We start from the raw sequence: 22,298 nt of genomic DNA, 5'->3' as shown, positions 1-22,298 counted from the left end.
GAGCACAACTGATATGATATTCTCTGCTCTCATGTTGGAGAACACAATTATATAAACACCTGCTTCAGGCTGTCTACCCAGGAACTCGGGAGTGACAGTGCTGTGGTCTTTCAGCAGTAGCGTAAAACCAGCTTCTTGGGAGCCTTCATGTCCTGTGATAGATAAAAGCATGGTATTAAACCCAGAAACTTTCAAAAGAACATTTGGGACTATAAGGAAACCTCTGTCCTACACAGAGACAAATCTTGACTTCCACTAGAGCATTTTCAAAAGCAGCCTTAATTTCAATGCCCAATTTCTGGTACCTCAGCTCTGTCTTCAGTAAGTGTTCAAGATCATTAGGTCCTACTGTCTCTGAATGGAGCTAAGGACGCTCAGAGGCTCAAGCTGGGAATCCAGAACAAAAATCCTCTTTAACTTTTAACCTTCATCTGTGTGTGGGTATTTCTTGAGCCACAAAGGAAAATAAAAGCATCTCCAACACAGACATTTGTGAATTTACATACACGTGACACAGTAGTACACAAAATTTGCTCTCATCTCACTCAGAAGTCGATGTGTAGTGGTCTTGGTTCTGAAGCAAATTCTTCACCCAGCCATGCTCATCTGCCAGTTCAATCCCACAGAAGTCTAGGTCAGGGTTCAAGGGCAGGAAGCTATGGCAATTAAACTCAAGATATGTCTCAACGATGCAAAAGTAACCTACATCTGAAAAACAGCCCAAAGGCTGGGTGCATTTTAGTTGAGTACCATGATGCAGGACCATCTCAAAACAATTGCCTGCCCCTCATCCTAGTGGTCAGTCAGCCACGTTATATCGATGCATATACTTTATGTCAAGTGAAACCCAGCTCATACAACCCAGCGCAGACCTCTTTTGCTGTGGGATAAGCTGGCTCGTAATACACTGCAGCTGCTACGGTCTAGGAGAATTCAGTGGATGGCCAGTATGGTTATGTTCATCAGTGGCAGCTTGATAGGCTTAGTTAACATGGTTGTATTCAAGGACTGAGCATGAAAACCTGCAAAGAATCCACCAGCAGATGTGGGTTGTTAGCACATTTCAAGGTGCTGACATAGCAATGAAACCTTTATTGGGTAATTTCTTCAGACGGACATTTTCATTGAACTTTTTCTTCTAACAGCTTTTAAAAGCACTTTATTCTAGCTGCCTGTGTGTAAGAGGTAAGGATTAACCAGATAATGAGCACAGCCAGGGGCAGCCTCAGTAACTGCAACAAACACCACTGGGAACATTATCTGGCTTCTTTAACACACTGGGAAGCTTGACGACAGTTTCACACTGGAAGACAGAGTCAGCAGAAACCACCCTGCTCGTTTCAGAAATCAGAGACACACAGAGCCATAACCCAAAGAGGTTCCTTACCAGGGAACTCAGCCATACCTTCCTTCTCACAGCCACAGCAGTGTGTGATGCTCTCCAAGGGAAGCTGAACTTTACACTGAATGTTGAAAAGGGCCTTTTCATTTTCTGTTGAGAGGCATGAGTCAAAGCAACCGAAGAAAAACCAACAGCCCTGTGACCCTTCTCCAAATTCCAAATTAAGTGACCCTGCACTTGATCACTCTTATCAGCAGTCTCAGGGAAATGGCACCCTTCTGAATGCGAGGGGACTTCACAGCTACTCCAGACAGCGCTGGACTTCCAGAAGATTCCATAGACCACTAGAAAAAGAGCTATCAACAGTAAATACTTCAGGAGCAGAACAAAACCACTGGTTGCACCACTCCTCTTTTTATTTGTTCTTTCCAAGTACCTATTAACAGAGCACAAATCGAAACGCTGTGTGAAAATCTGGTCTTTTCATTGATATTCTTTGGCTTTATGGGGAAAAAAAAAAAGACCCAAAATATTCTGAAACTGAATAATGTTTACTTATGACTAAAGTGTACTTGTTAAGAAAACCACAGTGGGATAACTGAAAGCTTCTAGCAAAAGTTCCATATGCGTCTTAGTTTTGATTTAAAGAAATTGTTTCCATTGGAAAAATGTTACAATGAAAAAGCTGATAGATTTTATTTACTATTGCCTTCCACCCCGCCTTTTACAAATATAACTTGGAACCACAATTTACCACAGAGGTAACTTTATCACCTGTCTGGGTACCATGTCTCCCTGTGGATATACAACAAGATGCTTACCTCCATGTAGTACTGTTACAAACGTACCTGCTGATAATCTAAAAAAGAAAGCAATGAGGAGAGCAATGACAGTTTTTTCACTACTACGTTCTAGAACAGGCAATCACAGAGAGTAACCTGCAGGTGTTTTGTAGTGTTTGCCTGTAGGTTCCCATTGTCTGAAAGTCCCTTCAAAGTGTTAGTAAGCACCTAAATTCTCCCAAGGTGGAGCTGCAAAGGAGCCAGGCCAAATCTTTTGTTTATGGGAGCAAGCTCAGAAAACACGGAACCACCAAAATGATGGTGGCAAAAGTCCTTGCAGTCCCTCTGGATCCAGAGACACCATTAGTGGAAGTAAAACTGAGAGCTTCTGTCTTGGCTCTTGGGCACTGAAGTCTCGCTCTCTTAATACTCACTATGGTTATGCAAAGGCAGAAGGTGCAGACGCCGATTTGTGCCTAGGAACCACGAAGGAGTGGGTCCGCCGTTCACAGATAAGCAGTTCAGTAAACACTGCAGTGAGAAGAGTACGGGCTTTGCTGGTGGAAAGAGCTGGCTGAAGCCTACCTGTGGGGGTTGCCAAGGTACTGTGCTGGCTCACAGTCAAGAAATACTACGTTGCTGTACTCCACCTGGAACTAAGGAATCCTGCGTAGGAAGAGATGGAGCAGGTGTTCCGATTCTGCTCCTGTTCCACAGAAGCATAGCCCTCTTCGCAGCCAGGCTCTCTTGGCCTCATACAGACAGGTCAAAAGAATAAGAACGGTAGGAAGAATGTTTTCATTTTAAAGATCAGGCTCCCAAAGCACTGGACACCAGCTGCTACACCATTCCCTGCAGTCACTGTTACTAGGAATAGTTTAAGTGTACTCTTTGCTCAAAGAAATGACATCTCTAGAGGTCTTCAAGGTCTCTGCCAGTAGATCTCACACAATGTATTGAAAACATGCAGAAGCAATGGAGAGATGCTGGCCAAGGGCTAGAAGTATGGCTCTAGCCATACCCGTGGCCTCACATATTTTCTGCTTTACTGACTTAACAATGAAAACTATACAATTAGTAAACAATGCCAAGAACCTCAGCTTCCTTCTCAAGTCTACAAGTTATTAATAATCGAAGGCAAGTGTGAAAGTATTTCAATCAGATTAAGCAAACAGAATATGGACTATTCATTATGTAAGTGACCAAGCACATCTCTAACTAAACACACATCTATTCTGATACTTCAGGTACTGCAACTCTGTCCACAGACACGCACATTCTCCAATAATCCACCTTCAGCCATTGCCAAGGATAAACTAGGTTCCTCAAGGAAATGAGCTGGTGGCTATTTCACTTCACAAAAGATGAAATACTGCTGCTTCTGGTCTCTTCAATCCTCTGAGCAATGCAGCTCCTCTTCATTTCCAGCAGAGTTTCATCCCTCTTTGTGGCCCAAGAATCCAGCAGCTCAGAAGAGGGCTGAGCTCCCCATGCTTGTTTGATGTTTGCTGTCTGTTACAGAAATCCAAAACAAAAGCAGAGTGCAAATTCAGTGGACAGCACTGGGGAACTGCTATGCCACCACTAAGGCAACCTAGTCCAATGGGCAAAAAACCGTAACAGGATCTACCGCCAGCACTCTACACTGGCTCCAGAGTACGTGGCAAGCTGCACAGTGCATGTCGGTCGCGTATTCAGGCCTTTGCAGAGCTCACTGTATCTGAATTTCAAAATAATGCAAAGGATCCACCCATAATTACACCAAACCCACACCATTAATAAAGGCAAACTCTAAGCATCAGTCTAAAAATTCAGCAGCAGCTTGAGGAAAGTGTTCAGTTCAGAAGAGACACTGCTTATTTTAACTCTTTGTTTATTTACAGCTATAAACCAGTACACATGAAGAGAACAGATGCCTTATTCCTTTGCTGGTAAACTGCTTGGTAAGATCACAGATCTTGGCTACATTGCAACATTTTCCCTGGAAACTTGTTATGATGAACAGAAAAGCTCTTACAAATGGATTAATAAGAAACAAAAACCCTCTAAGTACCTGCTGAGAGAAAGAAGGAAAGAAGTCTACACCTGTGAATTAGTTATGTACTTTGGTCTGCTTATTGGCCTTCTGCTGACTTCTTTTCAATGACCTGCATGTATGTTTTACACCAAGGAGGAGAGACAACGTATCTTCATCCCATTTTGTAATCTTATTTCCTATCCACTATAGGGAAACAGAAACCACCATACAGACTAAGATTTGTTACCTGGATTAACAAGGTCTGAAGGTTGCTGCAGGTTCACCAAAGCTTGCTTGATCTCGCGCAGAGTCTTGGCAAGGGGGGAAGCTGCTATCAGGCCCTCCACCTCCAACTCAGCCAGATAAGCCAACTGGAGATCGAAACCTGAAGGAAACAGGGAGGCACTTCTACTCCTCAAGTAAGCAGAGGCTCCTCATGGCTGGATGACTGCAATATACATGCTGCCATGAGCAAATACTGTATTGAGCACAGGGAACGTCTACCCAGAGGCTGTGAGGATCACAGAACTGATGGTACAGAGTTTTCCTGAGCTCCCCATAGTCGTGTTTAGTAAGTATAATGACACTCAATCTCTTCTTTACAGGCAGTCACTCAATATGTAAGTGTAAAGGGTCTGTGGGGACAAAAGCTCCTTGACTTCACTCTTACAGAGGGACAGAGGAGGCAGAAGTGACTTTCCCCTTACTGGAGAAATTTTGTTGTCCTCAGCAGAAAGTTAAGTAAGAAATCACATAAATGGGAAAAGTAATTATACATTTGCTCTGTTAACAAACATACATATCCACTCTTAACCTAGACTTCATGGAATCAGCCTTCTACTATGATCTCTGAAAACCACCCGTGGCACCCACAACTAAGTCACTGCCCTTACCATGTTCTTCATGTCCAGGGAAGCTGAAGAAAGCGTCTTTCCTACTGAAAAGCTCACGATCCTGTGGGACAGAAAGGGCCCAACAGTTAAAATAAATGGGCAAGTGGAAAAACTAGCAAAAAGGTGAGAGATAGCCCAACAACAGACACCTGCAACTCACCTGCCCTTCCACTACTTCTGGTTTACTTTCACTGGCCAGGCTGTCCAGCGAGGATACAACTGCCACCGCCTCCTGCCCGTGGACCTTTAGCTCCATCGCTTGTTTCACAGCTACGTTCTTACACGGAGCATTCCCAAGAAGCATTTCCAGAGCTTTCATTAATTCTGTTGCCTCTTGCCATGGAGCACCTAATGAACCCGACAAGCAATTTAAAAGGCCTTCTACAGAACCACACGAAGAATGAGATCTCCAGAGCAAAACCAAGGGCAGGAACCTTTCTTTGGAAATTCCACAAGACAGCTCCAAGACACCTCGTGCTGTAACACTTCCAGATAACCGTGCTTACCCTTTCCTAAGCTGACAGACCTGTCTTCCCGTTGAGCTCACCCGACAGTCTGTCAGCCCTTACAGAACTACACCACCACTGGAAGACACAATCTTGTGGGATCTTGTCTTATGTATGAGCCATGCCTTGTTTTCAACTGGTCCGCTGATGCCACCCTTACACATCACTCCTCTCTTGCTCTTGACCTGGTTCTCTCACCTGCCGTGAAGTCGTTGCTACAGTGTTGATCGCATTGTTCGGCACCCACTGCTGCCCGGCTGCTGTCTGCATTTTTACGCCCACAAATCCTTTGCTCAACAAAGGTTTTCAGGCCTTCAGAGTCCTGTCCTCGCACCATGTCCTGATTACAGAAAGCAGCAGTATTAGAGACTCTGCAAACCTCACAATCCACCTATTCCACATTTTGCCTCTCCTATCAAAACAGAGATTAGCGTAATTATTTTATGCCAAGATAAGGTACCGAGAGGATTAAGAGCTATCCCTCAGTAAACTGCCACGTCAGGGAAACCACTTATCTTACAAATTACAGTTCCAAGACTCCCTTCCCTCATCTGTTCCTTCACACTGACCACAAGACTTTGAATCTGCTGGCTGATTCTGTTGTAAAATGCCAACACATCCATCCTGTGCTTTGCCAGCTGAGATGCCAGATGCAAATTCTGATCTTCCAGCTTATCATACAGGGTGCGAACACTGAAATCCTCCAGAACCCTCAGTGCAGAACGCTCTTCTGAAACACAAGGTAAGGCTCACACTTAATCACTGGCCACAACTCTATCATACTTTATTTTCCAGAGGGGGCACTGCCTGTCCATAGGAGGCAACAGCATTTTGTGTTCTGTGAAGGAGGAAAACGGATGAGGCAAGAGATGTAAGAGGTCTCGTTCCTGCGTGAGGGGGAGGATGACAGAGCGTTACTATCGACTCCTAACTTGTCCAGTAAACTGTCAGGATGCTACTTCCCTGTAAGCTGTTCTCAGCATCACTAGATGGTGCCATCTGCTGGGCTCTGGACTTGCTGTACCCTGTGAACATCCCGAAATTCCCAAGATGAGGTCACCCCCAGAAGGCGAACAAGCACCAAGAGTCATGTGCCTTCAGAGAACTGAATGACCAACAGAACCCAAGGAAGTATCTTTATTTTCTTCACTAGTTATCTGAACCCGCTGTTGTTTTAAAGGACTTTCCAGGGCTGGCCACTTACCCTCCTAACTCTTAAAGGAGACAACGCCAACCCATTCCAATGACAGGAGGTTACACTCCCCAACTAAAGAGATCAAATAAACCTAGGACAGAAGTTTGGGGTGTGTGGTGCAAATGTGCACAAACAGGAGAGTGCTCAGTAGGCAAAGCGCCAGTGTTTGCATGCAAATTTCTAGGTATCAAAATCTCATACTAGACAGTTAAACAGAAGACAACAGAATGGGGAATAAGTGGGAAAAAACCAGTGGGACACCTGGAGTTGGCACAGCACTTCACCTGCATTATGCGCAGCTCCCTTCTCTCCAAAGTCAGCATCCTCTCCAGAACCATGAGGACCAACTGTTTGATAGAATCGAAGGCTAGAGGAAATGACAAAGAGGCTGAAGAGCATCTCATTCTTCTCAGTAACATCAGATACCACAGCATCATCAGCCTAGTTCAAGCAGAAGGATAGGGTTCTTGTCTAGATTTTGAAGTCAAAACATGCAGAGGAAACCTAGGCCAGGTAATTCAGGCAATAATTGTTGTGCAGATGACAACAGAGCTGTCATACACTGCAGTGAAAGAGAGCTGGAATATTGCTGGGGAATTCCTGGGTAATCCCAAGAAACTGCTTGTGCAGCTAGAAACTCAGCATACTGTAAAACTGGCAGGAAGTCCAGCATCGGGGAATGAGAGATTCAGGAACTGCAACAGGACATACTTTTGTACTATCAAGGTCTGAGCTCCAGATACCCACACAAGGGCGGTTTACCTGTCTTTAAGGAGGATGTACTCTGGTGGGATGTGCGGCTCGCCCAGGCTCCTCCATCGTGGCTTCCAGCTCTTCAGGGGGCTAATGATTGGGGCAGCAGGCTGCAGCACTATAGCCAGGGTTGTCAGCACCACAATTAGGAAGCCCAGAACAAAGAGGACCACTGAGGAAGCCAAGAGTGATGGCAAGAAGTAAGAAACACAGACAACTGTGTGCATCAGCAACACGGTCTCCCTTTTACACTTCACTGAACAGCCTCCCTCCCCCACAAAACCAACATTTAGCAACTTTCGTATTCATTACGTGGGCTTCTGCTTCTCGCCTTGTTGATCCGGTGCACACAGGCAACGAGGCAAAAAGTTTTCAGCATTACCAGCTGAAGGGGACAGAACCAAGGATCATGCTTGCAAGTCACACTTTCATTTCTCTTTGCTTTAGCGTCCTCCCACTGATGGACAAGGGACTGGTGTGTACACAGTGCTTACACAGAGGTATGGCCTTGAGGAAAGACCTTAACTGCCCTTGTGTTTAGCTTTTAGTGAACTTTTAAATGATGCATTTAATTTCAATATAGTTTATCACGGAAACACAGTGGCACTTTCTGCTTTCAGGCCAGGGAAAACAAAGCCCTCAATTACTTGAATTCTTCAAGCAGGGTGTGGGGAAAAACACAACTGCTTCTTTCCTTTCTCCTTGCTTCAGCTCCTACACAGGCAGGTTCTTGGCTAGAGAGCAGTGAACTTTCAGGAAGAGAAGCTTTACTGGAAAAAGGGCTTAAAACTGACAAAGGCAGTGGTTTTATGGTATTTCAAAAAACCCACAACTAAACACCCAACCAAAACACTTGTTTTAACAACACCCAAAGAGGTACCAGAAAGGTCATGGCTAAGCATCAAGGTTCAAGGTCAGTGTTTTGGCTGTACCTGTGACAGCAGCCCAGTTAGGAGCCAAGTTCAGATTCTGTTGCTTCAAAACCCCACGTCTGGCCAGCTGGAACAGGGAAGAGGGCTGGAAGGACACATCTCTGGGGTCACAGCCCACATTTGCTTCATTCACAGTCACAATCAGAAAGTGTTCCTGAATGGTCTTATCCCTGAAAACATAAGTCCCAGACTCCAGGAAAACATGGGCAAACCTAAAAGGGAGAAGTAAGGAAGGCACTGGCTGATCCAAGCCTCCCTTAGCCTCCAGCCAGGATGACTGTTAAATACATGCACTTGAACACACTGAACTCTGGCGTCTTCACACACTGCTCAGTGCCAAGGACTTACTGATTTCATGAAAGACTCAGTCTTAAATCCTGCCCGTAACACATGCACTATTAATCACAGCAGATATTACCAGGAGATGTTGAGGTGAGTCTCCTGGATAAGGTGGTCTAGCCTTCGGAAGGGTCCAAAATCCCAGCCTGGGTTGTTGTTATATAGATGCTGCTTCTGATAAACAGGGTAATGGCTGGAGGAACGACCTGGGAAGAGTTCAGCAGAGCATCAGCAGCTCTGACCCACAGCAATTAGGGTAGCTGACAGCGGTCTGGCAAAGAACTACATAACTGCATTTCTTTACAAGGGCCGTGCAGTGTCAACTCATTCGCATGATGCATTACTGCCCAACACTTAGCTTTCCAACAGGGAGCAAACTTCACCTCTACTCTACAGAAATCCAGTCAAAAAGTAAAAAAAGCACCAGGTAAGTCAATGGCAGAGCCTAAACTAAAGTTCTGGAATCCCCTGAAGGCAAGAGAGACAGGGAGGTGAAGGAATGTGCTCATACATGCAGTACTATGAAATGCGGAGTCATTGCTCTAGACAGGTCTGGACGCATATCTGTGAAGAGCGCACACAGATCCAGCAACACTCACTGTGGGAATTGATGCTAAGCTGGAAAAGGATCGTGTCTCCTGCTTCCAAACATACTACTGGGTTAGGAACAAGGGGCAAGGCATGGATATCTTTGGAGGAAGTCCTCCGGACTCGACGGCCTTTCTGCAGCAACTGATCTGATGAAAAATCTCCTGCCACAGGCAACAGATGAAAAAAGAATTAATTCTGCAAAATTATCAGCATGTGAAAACACCTAACCCTTGGCAATGAAGAACTATTTACTTCATATCTGTGGGCAGTTACTGCTCACAAAGCCAAATTCTGCTCTCAGTCACACTACATAAATGAGGAGCAACTGGAATTGGGAGCCACCACACACTTGCCAACAGATTTGCCACCAAATGGAGTTTCCTTCTAGTTCCTTGGAAGGCCAAAATCACCCTACAATTTTATTTGACCTGTTCCCAGGGAGCTAACCAGGCAGCCAGTGTAGGTCCCCATTGTTTACTCCCAGAGAAAACAAGATCTCTCCCTACTTTGTAAACAGCTCGGAGTGTCTGACAATAAATTCCCTCTGTGCCAACTTGCTGGCCACTTGCTGTGCCAGCTTGAAAGGAAATGAACGGCTTAGTCTGGCTGGAGCTTCGGTTCCCTCTCAGGGGCTCTCAAGCCTTACCAGTGAGAAATGCATCCAGAAGGTCGGTGTTGGAGACAATGAAACCCAGCACCCCAGTGGGACAAAACAGAACTAAATGCACCCGCTGGCTTTTCTGCACATGTTCATCTGGGCCCAGGACGTTCACCACTTCCTATTAAAAGCAGAGGGGAACATTGATCACTGTCAACCCTGGAGTCTGACCCTGGCTTGTGATCAGCCTTATCTTCAGTTGTACAAGACTGCTCTAGTGAGGTTTTCTTCTCCACCATTCAGAAACCGACATTTCTCAATAGTGCACCAACCTGCTGCCTAGTCAGTACCCTGGGTAAGGAGACACACTGAGCCTCTCCGCTCTGCTCACAGCTTTGTACCCTTCTGTAATCCCAGCCCCCAGGAGTCCCTTTACCTAACCATAATCTGTCAGGGCCCTCTCCAGACCCGCACGCTGAGAAAGCATTCCCCTACTCCACGCCTACCCGCACTTCTCCTTCATTCATCCTCAGAAGCAGCTCTCTATTGATGCCAAATCCCAAGGTGATCTGTGGGGCTTTCAGCAAACACAGCTGGTCACAGAGCTCCTCAGCAGAGACATACTGCTTGCAGTGACATCTACAAAGTGGACAGAAGGTCTTGATGATTTATGATCCTTGAGCAAACAGCTACATCATCCTGATGGTCAGGCTAGCCACAGTGTCTTACGGTCTACACAATGAGCGGGCCTACTCTGTGTCCATGGAAAACAGGATAAAGCAAACTCACAGCCCATCTCGTCTAGTTCTGTGTCTGCTATTCAACGCATGTGAAAGGTCAAAATGCAACACCCACTCTCCAACAGACCTCTGTTGGTGTGCAACAGAGATCAGCTTCAGCCCTGTAACAGAGCATCATGCACCCCTCCCTAAAGCTCTGCTTTGAGAAAACGGTTGAAAGAAACAGTGTAATTTTAACACACTAGATTTCTATGTAATCCATGCCAGGAGGAGATTTTTCAATACAGAAGTTCATTCACAAAGAGAAAAAAGTAGTATCCTATGGCAAGAACTAGCTTCAGTGACTTAGCATTAACGTGGGGAAGGGAGGGAAATGACAACTGAGGATTGATTTCCCCAGTTCTGGTCTACATCTAACAGCGCGACCATCCACTGTATGGGGGCTCAACCTGAGGCAGGTGGAGAAGGCCTGCCTCAGAAAACTGCAAGCTGTGTCCACCCTCCCCTTGTCACTCAGTGCTCATTCTGGTGTCTCCACCCAGGCTTACAAAATCCCTAGGTAACGCCAAAAAACCCAGGCGTGCTCTCCAGGTAGAGGAACGAGGCCAATGAATGCGGACTGAAGGCCAGTATTTCCACAGAAAGGAACTCCAGCAACGGAAAGTTTCTCAGAAACACCTCCCACAGCCCTACCCTGAAATGACCTCATGGGATCCATAACTCAGGCAGTCAGAACTAATTGTGAAGTGCTTCTTAATGAGAGGCTAGCCCGAGACTTACATGCCCAGCTCTGCATTAATCTCTCCACCTGCAGGCCCACAAGAAGGAGAGCAGTCATATCGCTCAGGAAAAACGCACTGGCGCGTGGATGCCAGACGGACCTCTCCAGGAGCACAGAGCTCATCCACCTGGAAGAACAACACCCATCCAACGTGTGAAACCAGACGAGCTCTGGCACTTCAACCGAGATGCAGCATCCCTAAAATTCTCTTCCTCCCCCACCCACGCTGCTGACATTCAACGTAAAGGTAATCCAGCAAGGGCCATGAAAAGACAACGTGGGAAGCAAAGAAGGAAGATCACAACCATTTCCCTTCCCATCCAAATTCCTCAAGCAGGTCTGATGAAGAACTCCATCATAACAATATGGAAGCTTAAATTCCTGCATCTGTAATCCAACACACTGCGCTGCTCCCCACTGCCCTAGCACAGAAGTATCCTTTGCCTCCATCCTTTCTGAGTTTATCCTCCCAAGATTCCAGTAAAGATAAATGCCATTATCCTACAAGGAGTGGTCAAGAATCTCAAACAAACCAGCTAAAGGACTTGCTCATGTCTGCAGCAGCCCAGAGAGGGGAACGTGGATTGCATGCACACACTCTGAGACAGGGCTTACCTAAAGCATTGAATTACCCTCCCTCTCCTGCATTTCACACAACTGTTTTGTTTTGAAGTCAAATTTCACCTGAGGTTGGCAGTCCTGATCGCTGTTGCTGTCAGGGTCTTTCTTGCCTCTTTCATCATAGTAAACATAACCTGCCCGGCAGATACAGGAGGCATCTGACTGCTGGAAAGCCCGGTTCAGCCCACGGCAGGTACAGCTGGTAGCACCTTAGAGAAGAGGCTGGATTTAGAGTGGTAATCTGGGTAGGAAATACAGTTTGTAAAAACCTGTGCTCTCTGAAAAGGAACAGTTCCTGTGTTGAACGGTCTTTGACCAAATCACGCTGCTTGTTTTAGTGGCGCTCCTGGAGGCTGCTACCCCACTAGCACAGCAGAGCTGAGCCAACTGGAAAGCCAGCTGGAGCCAGCCTGGCTTTTGCTCCACCAGCACAATCATTAGACCATTTCCTGAGGTGTCCATTTAACAGAAGATGCAGAAAGGCCCAGCTGGTCATTTGCAGCAGCAGCATTTTGACAAGCACTCCATTAATTTGTACATTAAGCCACCAGACAGGGTAAGGACCCAATCAATCAAAGCTGCCAAGTTTTCCAGTTTTCCCACCTTCTCCCACTTCATCATGGCTCAAAATGGACGCGGTTCAGTACCCAATTTTGGCTCAAAAGCACATCTACACTTAATGCAAGCTCCCCAGTTCAGGGCAAAAGTACTGTTGGTGACACTCTGCTGTTTTCAAAGCAATGATAGAGCAAGAATCAGTAGGGCTGCTCATCCCTTCCTTCATTGAAGGAGATCAAATCCCCTTGGCTAACAGAGTGTAAGGAAAAAAAAAAAATCCTCCTGGCTGGGACAGAGGAAGAACAGTCAGGCATTGGTGGCACGTACAGCATCATGAGGATATCAGGGCTTGTGGTCCACCGTAAAACCACGTGGGGGGGATCACATTTCTAGGTGATTTCCTTTTTAGCCTTTCCCTTAACAGTGATGAAAGTTTCACTCACACACAGCAAAACTCACCAGGCTGAGAGGAAGAAGAGCTGCCACAGGGGAAGCAGGCAGCCTGAGCGGGAAGGTGATTGAAGGTGCCAGCAGGACAGGCCTGGCAATCCTCTATACGCTTTGCGAAGCTGCTGCTCCCATGGGTCCCCGGCGGACAGGGCAGAGGGGCAGATGCCAGGGGAGGGCAGTAATGGCCACTGGGGCAAGGTTTCTTGTGGTAATTCTCACTGCCTAGAGAAAGTGGTGGGCTTTCAGACGCAGACATTGCTCATGGACCCAAGCAAGTAAAGCTATTCCTCTTGCATCCTAACTCAGCAGGTTGCAAGCAGCAATGACTGTCACACAGCAAAATGTAGAACCCCTAGCTTTACTTTTCTACTTCTGGTAATATATTAACTCTGGGCCTCTCAGCTAAGCCACAAAATTAGAGAAAACAGGGCTTGCAAGGGCCTGAGAGGTCACCCTCTGAGAGACAGGGGACCCATATCCAACCGACTCCTGACCCATTTCTCTATACCCTCAACCTACACACAACCTGCCACGACAAATGCTCCACAAACTGATGTGACAGCCCACACCAGGGATTTATAACCGTTAAGGATTAAGAGGTTTGCCCACACAGACCTTGAAACTCTGTGATCACAATTTAAGCTGCTTGCCCCACTCCTCCACGGCAGCTCCATTTACCTTGTGGGCAGATGAAGCCTGCTGGGCAGGGCTGACAGGGTGCCGTGATGAGAGTGTCACTGCGATAAGTGCCTGCATCACAGATTCTGCAGAACTTCTCAAATGAATCCCTTGGACCAGGCAAGCCGAGGGCCATATACCCGCCTTCACAAGACAGTGGATGGGCACTGCCTGGGGGGCAGTAGTGGGGAAATACACACCTGGAAGGCAAAAGAAGGCAGGAAGAGGGAAGAAAGTCTTTGAAAATATTTTGATTTCTGGATTCAATGACCAGTGCAAACTGAGGGCAAAATTAACAATGGTTCTCATCTGGTTCCAGGCTCAAACTAACTAGTAGAAATCACAATCTATTCAGTCTTAGCAGGCACCAAATCCGTCACTGTAATTACAAAGATACCTTTGCTTTTGCCCAATGCACAACCACCATGGTTGAAGCATTAACTCAGGTTTTATCACAGGCCCGTTTCAAAATATTCAAGAATTTTTAGAAACTTAAAGCTGGCTGCACCAAACATGCTAGGTACTCACAGCTGCTCAGGGCTATTGTATGTCGACGATCCTTCAGGACAGTAATAGCCAGCAGGGCACACTGAAGGCACGGCTGTGCGAGCATCACAGTATCGGCCAGGCCTGCAAGGTTTGGGATTTACTGAACCTGGTGGAAAAAAGGGGAAACAGTGATTGATCACGTGACATTCCCAGAACAGGAGATTATGCACTGGGGAGACAGTGAGCAAGAGGACTTTAATATGTGTGACTGCCCATAAACACTGCACTCTTCCTCATGCTCACAAAAGGGCACAGGTCTGTTGGGAACCAGTCTGCTATTTAGCATGAAATGCTGACACCTGAATGCCCAGCCCTGGGCGATGAAAGGTACCTGCTCCTTCTCCAGGCCCAGACCACCTCCTCTGTGAACCTCAGCTGAACGAGAACAGGGAGGGAGGGCTGAAGAACTGGAGATGGGAATTCAAAGGCCCAAAGCCAGGAAAAGAATTCGGGGTAATAAATCCACTTCTAAAGCTACTCCATCAGTGACCATTATCCTGGGAGGGCTGCTGCAAGAATGGGACTGTAGTCACTGCTAAACACCTGCTGTGCACTGTCAGCCATCGAGACTCAGAAATAGCTGCAAATAGAGAAAATGAAGGAGCGTGGCCACGTCACCTGCTGGGCATTCATAGCCAGGTTCACAAGGCACCCCTTGGGTGTTAGGCAGCCCTGTCTGTGCTGGATCCGGGCAATAGTATCCAGGTGAGCAGGGATCACACTCTTCCAATGATTTTGCACCAGGCTGGATCCTGGAAGTGCCAGCTGGACAAAGGAAAACGTCTCCTTTACCAGGGCACCAGTATCCAGGGGGGCAGGGATAATCCTCAAACCTGGTCAGACCTGTTAGGAAGAGAAAGGAATGAAGAAAGGGAGGCTGAATGGCTAGGAGGGGTTCTAGAAAAGGGGTTTTACCTCTCTGTGAACATCAGTTACTTCCCCCTTTCCCTGTCTCATCTTAAGGAATTCTGTAATGAGCTCTAGAGGTAGGAAAAGGCTGGCTTTCACCTGGCACTTACCCGATAAAGGGCAGTGATAGCCTGGAGGACATGGCTGGCAATCTGTCAGGCTCTGAGCCCCTGGGTGCTTGCGGTAAGTTTGTGGTGGGCATTTCTGAGGTGCCAGACTGCTGTGGTCGCTGCTGTTGCCTCCCAAGCAATAGTGTCCTGATGGACATGGATATGCTTCCGAATCCCCTAACAAGCAGAAAGTAGGGCTTTAAGAAGTCATTTCTTCATCGTTAATTGAAACCCCTTTCTTCTGTGTCCTCCCTGGGTCCTTTCTAAACTACTGCATGTATGTGTACAATCCACCTCCACAATCCAAGTACCACTTCTGACAGATGGCACACAGGGATATTTGGAGACTGGTTGTGATTTCGGGCTCTCCTACATTTCCAATGTTTGCTGGAACAGCACGTTATATTAACCATGTTAAATGTCTCTCTTCTCTGCAGATACTTGAACTCTTCGCTAGAGAGTATGTCCTGCTGTGAGGGCTGTTCCACCGTACAGTATCTAGTATCAAAGCTAGTCTCACCAGACTCAGGGATACATACAACTCTTGAAAAGCAGCTGCCATGCCCTCTCCTCACTGTTTACACCCAGGTTCTAACCTGCTTTGCACCAGTGGCCCGGTGGACAGGGCAGGCAGTCTTCTCTCTTCACAGCCCCTGGAACATCTCTAATAGTATTGGCAGGACATGGTATAGGTACCTCAGATCCTTCCAGGCAGTAGAAACCTACAGAAATGGGTGAGGGAAAAAAAAAAAAAAAAGAGAGAGATGAAAGTAAAACATAAAAGTCCTCCAATGGCAAAAATGAATCAGTAAGAGCCTCCTGTTGTTGTAGAATGAACATCTGTACCCAGCTGTTAGGATGCTGCTGGGCATATGGAGCACCAAACCAGCGCCTTCAAACTCTTCTGGACTAGAATGTAGCACCAAAAATTAAAGGTGGCCTTTTTGGTCAGGTGTAGAGGAATGAAGGCAGTGGGCTGATTAGCATTGATAACATGCAGCTGTGGCCTTGCCTCAGCGACAGTGGGCTGATTGACATGGGTGATGTGCAGGTGTAGCTCATTCCTGCTAAGTGGTTAAATAGCCCTGAGGATGGTGGGAGAGGAGCAGGGTGGTCTGACCTCTGGAGGAAGGAGATACAGCACAGATGGTAAAATCTGACCAACGGTAAAGCCTTGTTGCAGCCTGCTAGTTTGTTTGTGCTGCAACAGTCAGGCACACCTCTTTGTTCAGAAGACATAAACACAGAGGAAACCAATGACAACTTCAAACAAGGCATCACAATACATTACGCAAGAAAACAGATGCTCTCCAGTTGGTTAGCAGCAAGTCAATATTCTATATTTTCAACACTACTGAGATTCTTGCTTACCTGCAGGACACAGCCCTGCACACACCTGACCCCAGCGGCACCCTGCCAGGAGGCTCCAGGAAAAGCTGTGGCCCTGTGGAGTAGATTGAGAGCTCCCAGCAAGGCAGAAGTATCCAGCAGCACACTTCCCCTCCAGCTGTCCACGCCTGGAGCAAGGACAGTAGGAATTTACACACTGCTAATGAGACTGTGCAGAAACAGAACAAGTATTGATGCAATGAGCTCTGTGAAGTCTGCAACAAGAGTTTTTTTACACTGATATGAGAGAGATAACAGACCCAGGTTTTCCACTTATAAAAACATGCAGATGACTAGAGTGAGCCAGGCACGCTAGTTCAAATTCCATGAACATGGGAAAATTGCTTTAAATGAAATTGTGGATGACTTTACTAGGCTGGACTTTCTGAATTACTTCCGTGTTTTCACCAATGCTACCTACTATCTCTTTCAGATGCTTCTTTGTGCCACAACAATGTCCGACTGCTTTGAGATGCCTCCCCAAAATTCACAGATCCAACACCCCTGTACTCAAAAACTGTGTCTAAGCTTATATTTCTTTTCTTTGAATGAGAGATCTGGTAAAGAAGCTGGGAGGGACTTAGCATTGACTTAACAGCACAAAAAAAGGATGGCAAACTGCTTAAGACAAGGTGAAAAAATGCAAGATACCTGCAGTAGTGACCAGGCAAGCAAGGCAGGCATTCCTTCTCATTCCAGAGGCCAGTCATATTTACAGGAGTGAAGGTGCCTTCAGGACACGTGAAAGGAACCCATGTGCCTGAAAGGGAGACCACAGAGACAATAAAGAATCCTAGAAAGACTGTTGTGATTTGGCAGGACTCTAGAACTGTGTCAGAGTATAACAAATGACTCCCAGAAAAGCAAGGCGGCAACTATGCCACGCTTGCTCATTGCCACCTCCTCATCGCCTGGCCTACAGGAAGACACACATTAGGTTTGTACAACTCTGGGATCACAGAGGCACACGACATTTGAATCCTTGGCATAGCTGGTATGCAAGTTTCAGTGAACCTGTAGGACAGTAAGAGTGTGGTGGGCAGCGCTTGGGATCTCCTGACACCAGCTCCTGGCAGTAGAATCCTCTCTGGCATGGAATGCAGGATGCAGAGCCCCTGGCCGGCTGGTATTCCCCAGCAGGGCATGGCGTTGGGTGGGCTGCTCCTGACCAGCAGAAATGACCCTGGCAGTGACACAGAAGGAAGAGGATTGCTAGGAGATGATAAGCAAACTTAAGAGTCTGTGTAAAGGGTGAATCCCAGAATTAGCAAAGCCTAGGGCAACATTCTTTATGGATATAATCAATATTTCAATCAGGGGTGTGTGTGACCCTTTGCCACTGGAAAAGTAACACCTCTTGCCCAGAGCTGGGACCCACCTCTTTCACTGCCCAACCATCACTAAGCAGTACCTTCGGGCAGAGGAATGCTGTGGGGCTGATGGAGCTGAAGTTTGCTGGGCAGTAAAAGCCCTCAGCACAAGGTCCTGTTGGAGAACTCAAACCAACGCTAGCACAGAAAGACCCAGGATAGCATGGCACACAGCTCTCTGGGGAGGTACCACCTGAGGAGGAAACCAAAAGTCAAGGCCAATGAGAGAGGGAGAGGAAAGTACACTCAGTACAGTCAGAGCATCATCAGCACTTATTTGAATTGCCTCTTGCTGGCACCATCAGGCCTGGCTGAGCATACCGATACCCTTCAGTGACCCAGAGACACCTCCTCACCACAGCTGCCAGCAATGAAGATCCCCATCACTGCGGACCACAGGAGAAACCTGTGGGTGAAGTCACACTCACCTGTGGCATTGTTCAGGGTCCCAATGGGGCAGGCAACTGGGAAGTGAGTGCCCTCTGGACAGTAGTGCCCCGGTGGGCAGGGCCCACTGAGTGGGAACGCAGGTGTCCCGTGCGGAATGGCATCAGTGGCTCCTCCTTCACAGTAGTACCCAGCTGCACACAGACCTGCCATGACAGAACAGACAGGGTGGCAATTGCTGGCCCATGGCACTGTGGTCGGTGAAAAGGCACATCCTCAAACCCTCAGAAGCAGGCAGATACCTCAGAGAAGCCGAAGCCCATCCTTGTCCTGTTTTGTCACCGCTGATATCCTAGGCTTTTCACCTTCGGTTTGCCTTCCCTTCTTCCCATCAATCTTTGGCCTCTATCATTTCATTTCTTTACCTGCACTGACCTCATCCGGCATTTGCTTACCTTCTGACTTCTTTAACTTGTTCCCCGTGTTTTGTTTTCTATGGAAAGAGTTCTGCCTCTCTTTTCATGTGGCCAACCTTTGCATTTTGGCTCAGTGACTCTGTGCTTAAACAGGAGGGGAGGATTTAGGAGGACAGAAAGAACAGCAATAAAAGGGTTAAAAGCAAAGAAAGAGAAAGCAAAAAAGATGTAGAGAGAGAAGGAAACTGATGCAGTAACATAGAAGTAACATCCAAACCAAATGCTCCGTTAAAAGAATGAAACAAAGAAATAACAGACAGGTAGAGACGTAGGGTAAAAGGGTATCCTCCAATAGCCTTTACTACCTCTTTACACTGAGTTTTCTACTGCCCTGCATCCTTCAGCCTTGAATCTCCAACCCCTCCGTTACGGGTGGTCTGTCTTTAACCAAACTCACCATCAGGTTCCCAGTTAGCATCTCCTCTGCAGTACCTCCCCACTGGGCACAGCTTGCAGGCAGTGGGGGCCAATGCCCCCTCCAAAGTGTTCAGTGTCCCCTCGGGGCATGGCACAGGGACAGCAGTCTGAACGGGGCAATAGTAACCTGTACATTGAAAGAGGTGAATGAGACACTACTCAAAAAAAAAAAAAAAACAAAAACAACACAACAACAAAAAAAAAAACCCACAGAAGGAGAAAGAGAGGGGAACACTGAGCTTGCTCTAACAGCAAATACCCCAACCCCTGGAGCGAACCACTGCTATGGCTCGGCCAGAAGGAGTGGTGTAGGCATCTGCCATACCTCTTCCCATTTGCGTGGTAAGGGTTTTGCTGCACACATGTACCGCTCACCTCTGGGGCAGCCGAGTGGCTCCACAGTGGCAGCATTGCTGCAGGCCATCCCAGCCGGGCAGGGGAGGCAGGCACCGGCCCCAGGCACAGGGCTGAACGTGCCAGGTTCACAGGGCAGTTCTAGCCCAGTGCCCACAGGACAGTAGAAGCCACTGGGACATCTGTATCCACGAATCCCATCAGAAGGGCAGGGAGCAGAGTTTCCTTCCAAGCAAACATACCTGTAGAGAGAGAATTCCGACCTGAAACAATAAGCTCACAGCACTGTTCGGAGCCAATAGATGGGGGAGGCACTAACCAAGAACCGAGAGGCAGCATATTAAGAAACACCCCTTGAAAATGCAGTTTTATTTCAGTTTTGTTAACAACCTCCCCCCCGCACCCGAAATTTAGCGCCCACTTTAAAATCCTGGCAGAAGGCTTTTCTGCACTAAGCTCACTGAAAAGTGTTCTCATTCTGGAAGGAAAAGCCTTTGAAAACTGAAAGTTTTTTACTTCAAAGTACAGGGCCCAAGCGTTCAGTTCCTGCTCTCTTTGCTTAGCCTCCTTTTATCCCCAGTCCTCTTGTAGGCCTCTGCTTTAATGTCATCACTGACTCTTCCCTTTACCACCTCCTTCCCACGCTCTCACAACAAATAAAGATGAACTATAAAAACTATGATGGCTCATAAGGGCTAAGCAACAAGGAAATGAGAGTCACGATCCCATCGTAAGCTGCAGACAGGGATTCAAAGGATGTTGTTTCTGATGAAGAAACAATTCCTAGTCCTTAAGGCAAACAACTCTGTGCGAAAGGAACAGCACTGAACAACAGAACAGCAAAGCAGAGGTTTTTTGCCCAGAAGCAAGACCTGTCTAGACGGAACAGCAGGCTACGAGAAGTGATGGATGCTACATGGTAGAGGTATTGAAAAGCGACCTGGGCAAAGCAGAAATTGTAGCCTGTTGGAGGGCAAGAACTTCACAGATTTTGGAAGTCCAGGCTCATTTATAATCATGTAATATTCATTACCATGCAGCCTAGAAAACCTTAATCAATACTGTTACAGCCAGGCTGTAACATCTTTCTAGGGTTAAAGGAATTTTTGGAAAGGCTTAAAATTTGACTGGGATGTGGCAACTCTCTCTTATTCCTAAGCAGTCTATTTCTGTGGCTAATTATTTTTAGTCATTCCAAATGTAGCCCTCACTTGTATTTCTGAGCTTAGCTTCAACTTTTAGCCACATTTCACAGCGATTTTCTCCACTAAATTCTGCTACCAGAAAGCCTTCCCCATGAAATCTCATTACATTACCATGAAATCGCTTCTAAGATTCTCTTACACAGATAAAATAAACCGAGCTTCTGCAGCCTCTTGCTATGAGGCATACTCATGAGATGGACAAATAGCACTAACAGCATTTTTCTGCTTGCATTTTACAGGCTGGAAATGCTACCTTGTCACTGGTTTTTGCACCACCTTGTGGGAGAAGAGATAAAACACAGAAGGGAAAAAGGATGCCCAGGTCCAATTCTCAGCAAGTGTGATTATCACGCTAAATAAAGGATTTGCAGTACACTAAACCTCTTGTGAAAACAGTGTGAACACATGTATAATGCTGGGACAGGACGTCAGGCGAACATAAAGGGAAAAGGAATGGCTCTGAATGACTGCTGAGGTCACCAAGTAGATGCTACATAGCTGACCTGAAAGGCTAAGAACAAAGTCCTTCACAGTTTAATTAATCCTGAGTATAAATATTTGCATACAAGGCATTCGACGAGATAATGAGGCCCAGTATCTTTTAGTTTGGAAGTGCCTCCACTATAGCCTATAGCAATCCTGCTGGGCTGTATTTCACCGCTAACAAGTGACAGTCTCACCGCACCCTGCGTTACACAGCGATGTCTGGGCCAGATCAGACAGTCCTGCCCTGCTGCAATAGCGTCCAGCTGGGCAGGGCTGGCACTGGTCCTCTGCCTCCAGCCCCACAACGGTAGAGAAGGATCCAGGAGGACAGGGCACGGGATACTCTGTACCACTGGGGCAGAAATGCCCTACAGGACAGATGTCATTACCAGGCAGACCAAGGCCTGAAGATTCCACCTGTATCAGAAAAATATAGAGAAGAGAAAAAGCGTTATTCAAAAAAGCTTTAGTACAATGTAGTACAGAGACAGGTTCTGGAAAGGGCACATAGGAGCCAAGTCCAAGAGTTTGCTGCCGCTGAAACCAAATGAAGACCATGGCTGGCATAAAAAGGGCACTGGCTGCTGAGGCATGGCTGTGCTATCCCTGGTACCATCTTTTGGAGGAGGTACTGGATGGCACACTCCAAGTGCAATCCACAGAAACTCATGTATGGCCAGAATTTATTAGTAGGCAGCAACATATTCCAGCAAACATTAAAAGGAGCACATCACTACATCTTGGAGCTTCCAGGGGCAGCCGTAGAAGGCAACCCCATCCAGAGCAGCAACGCCTGGAAAATGTTACACCAATAGCTGCGAGATTGTGACAGACCAGTCCTTGTCCCCAGGTCACTAGGTTTACAGTGCT

At 46.9% G+C, this 22,298-nt stretch overlaps 1 protein-coding gene across 1 annotated transcript; it reads right to left on the bottom strand.

The window, feature by feature from the left end:
* Positions 1-1,737: 1,737 nt before the first annotated feature.
* On the bottom strand, positions 1,738-19,504 carry LOC121098402. The gene is made up of 27 exons (XM_040616336.1): positions 19,364-19,504; positions 18,532-18,696; positions 18,145-18,296; positions 17,748-17,916; positions 17,385-17,493; positions 16,716-16,861; positions 15,941-16,066; positions 15,345-15,521; positions 14,944-15,168; positions 14,305-14,431; positions 13,777-13,976; positions 13,108-13,320; positions 12,154-12,299; positions 11,469-11,596; positions 10,455-10,587; positions 9,997-10,129; positions 9,359-9,511; positions 8,839-8,965; positions 8,421-8,632; positions 7,498-7,660; positions 7,020-7,102; positions 6,110-6,270; positions 5,739-5,880; positions 5,195-5,382; positions 5,035-5,095; positions 4,389-4,526; positions 1,738-3,636 (listed from the first exon to the last, which is right to left on the bottom strand). Exons 5-27 carry the CDS (start codon positions 17,441-17,443, stop codon positions 3,593-3,595), a joined length of 3,285 nt encoding a protein of 1,094 aa, XP_040472270.1. The 5' UTR covers positions 17,444-17,493; positions 17,748-17,916; positions 18,145-18,296; positions 18,532-18,696; positions 19,364-19,504; the 3' UTR covers positions 1,738-3,592.
* Between the last annotated feature and the right edge of the window lie 2,794 nt (positions 19,505-22,298).

Source organism: Falco naumanni, chromosome 16 (assembly GCF_017639655.2).
Source record: "Falco naumanni isolate bFalNau1 chromosome 16, bFalNau1.pat, whole genome shotgun sequence".
Taxonomy (NCBI): Eukaryota; Metazoa; Chordata; class Aves; order Falconiformes; family Falconidae; genus Falco; species Falco naumanni.
Note: the sequence above shows the minus strand (reverse complement) of the source record. Positions and strands in the feature narration are given on the sequence as shown.

Coding starts and splice junctions, on each gene's coding strand:
- LOC121098402 (XM_040616336.1), bottom strand. CDS start 17,443: ATGACTGGCCTCTGGAATGAGAAGGAATGCCTGCCTTGCTTGCCTGGT. Junction 13,977..14,304: donor TACAATAGCCCTGAGCAGCT/GTGAGTACCTAG, acceptor TTTGCCTTCCAG/GTGTGTATTTCCCCACTACT. Junction 7,103..7,497: donor TACATCCTCCTTAAAGACAG/GTAAACCGCCCT, acceptor CATTTCCTCTAG/CCTTCGATTCTATCAAACAG.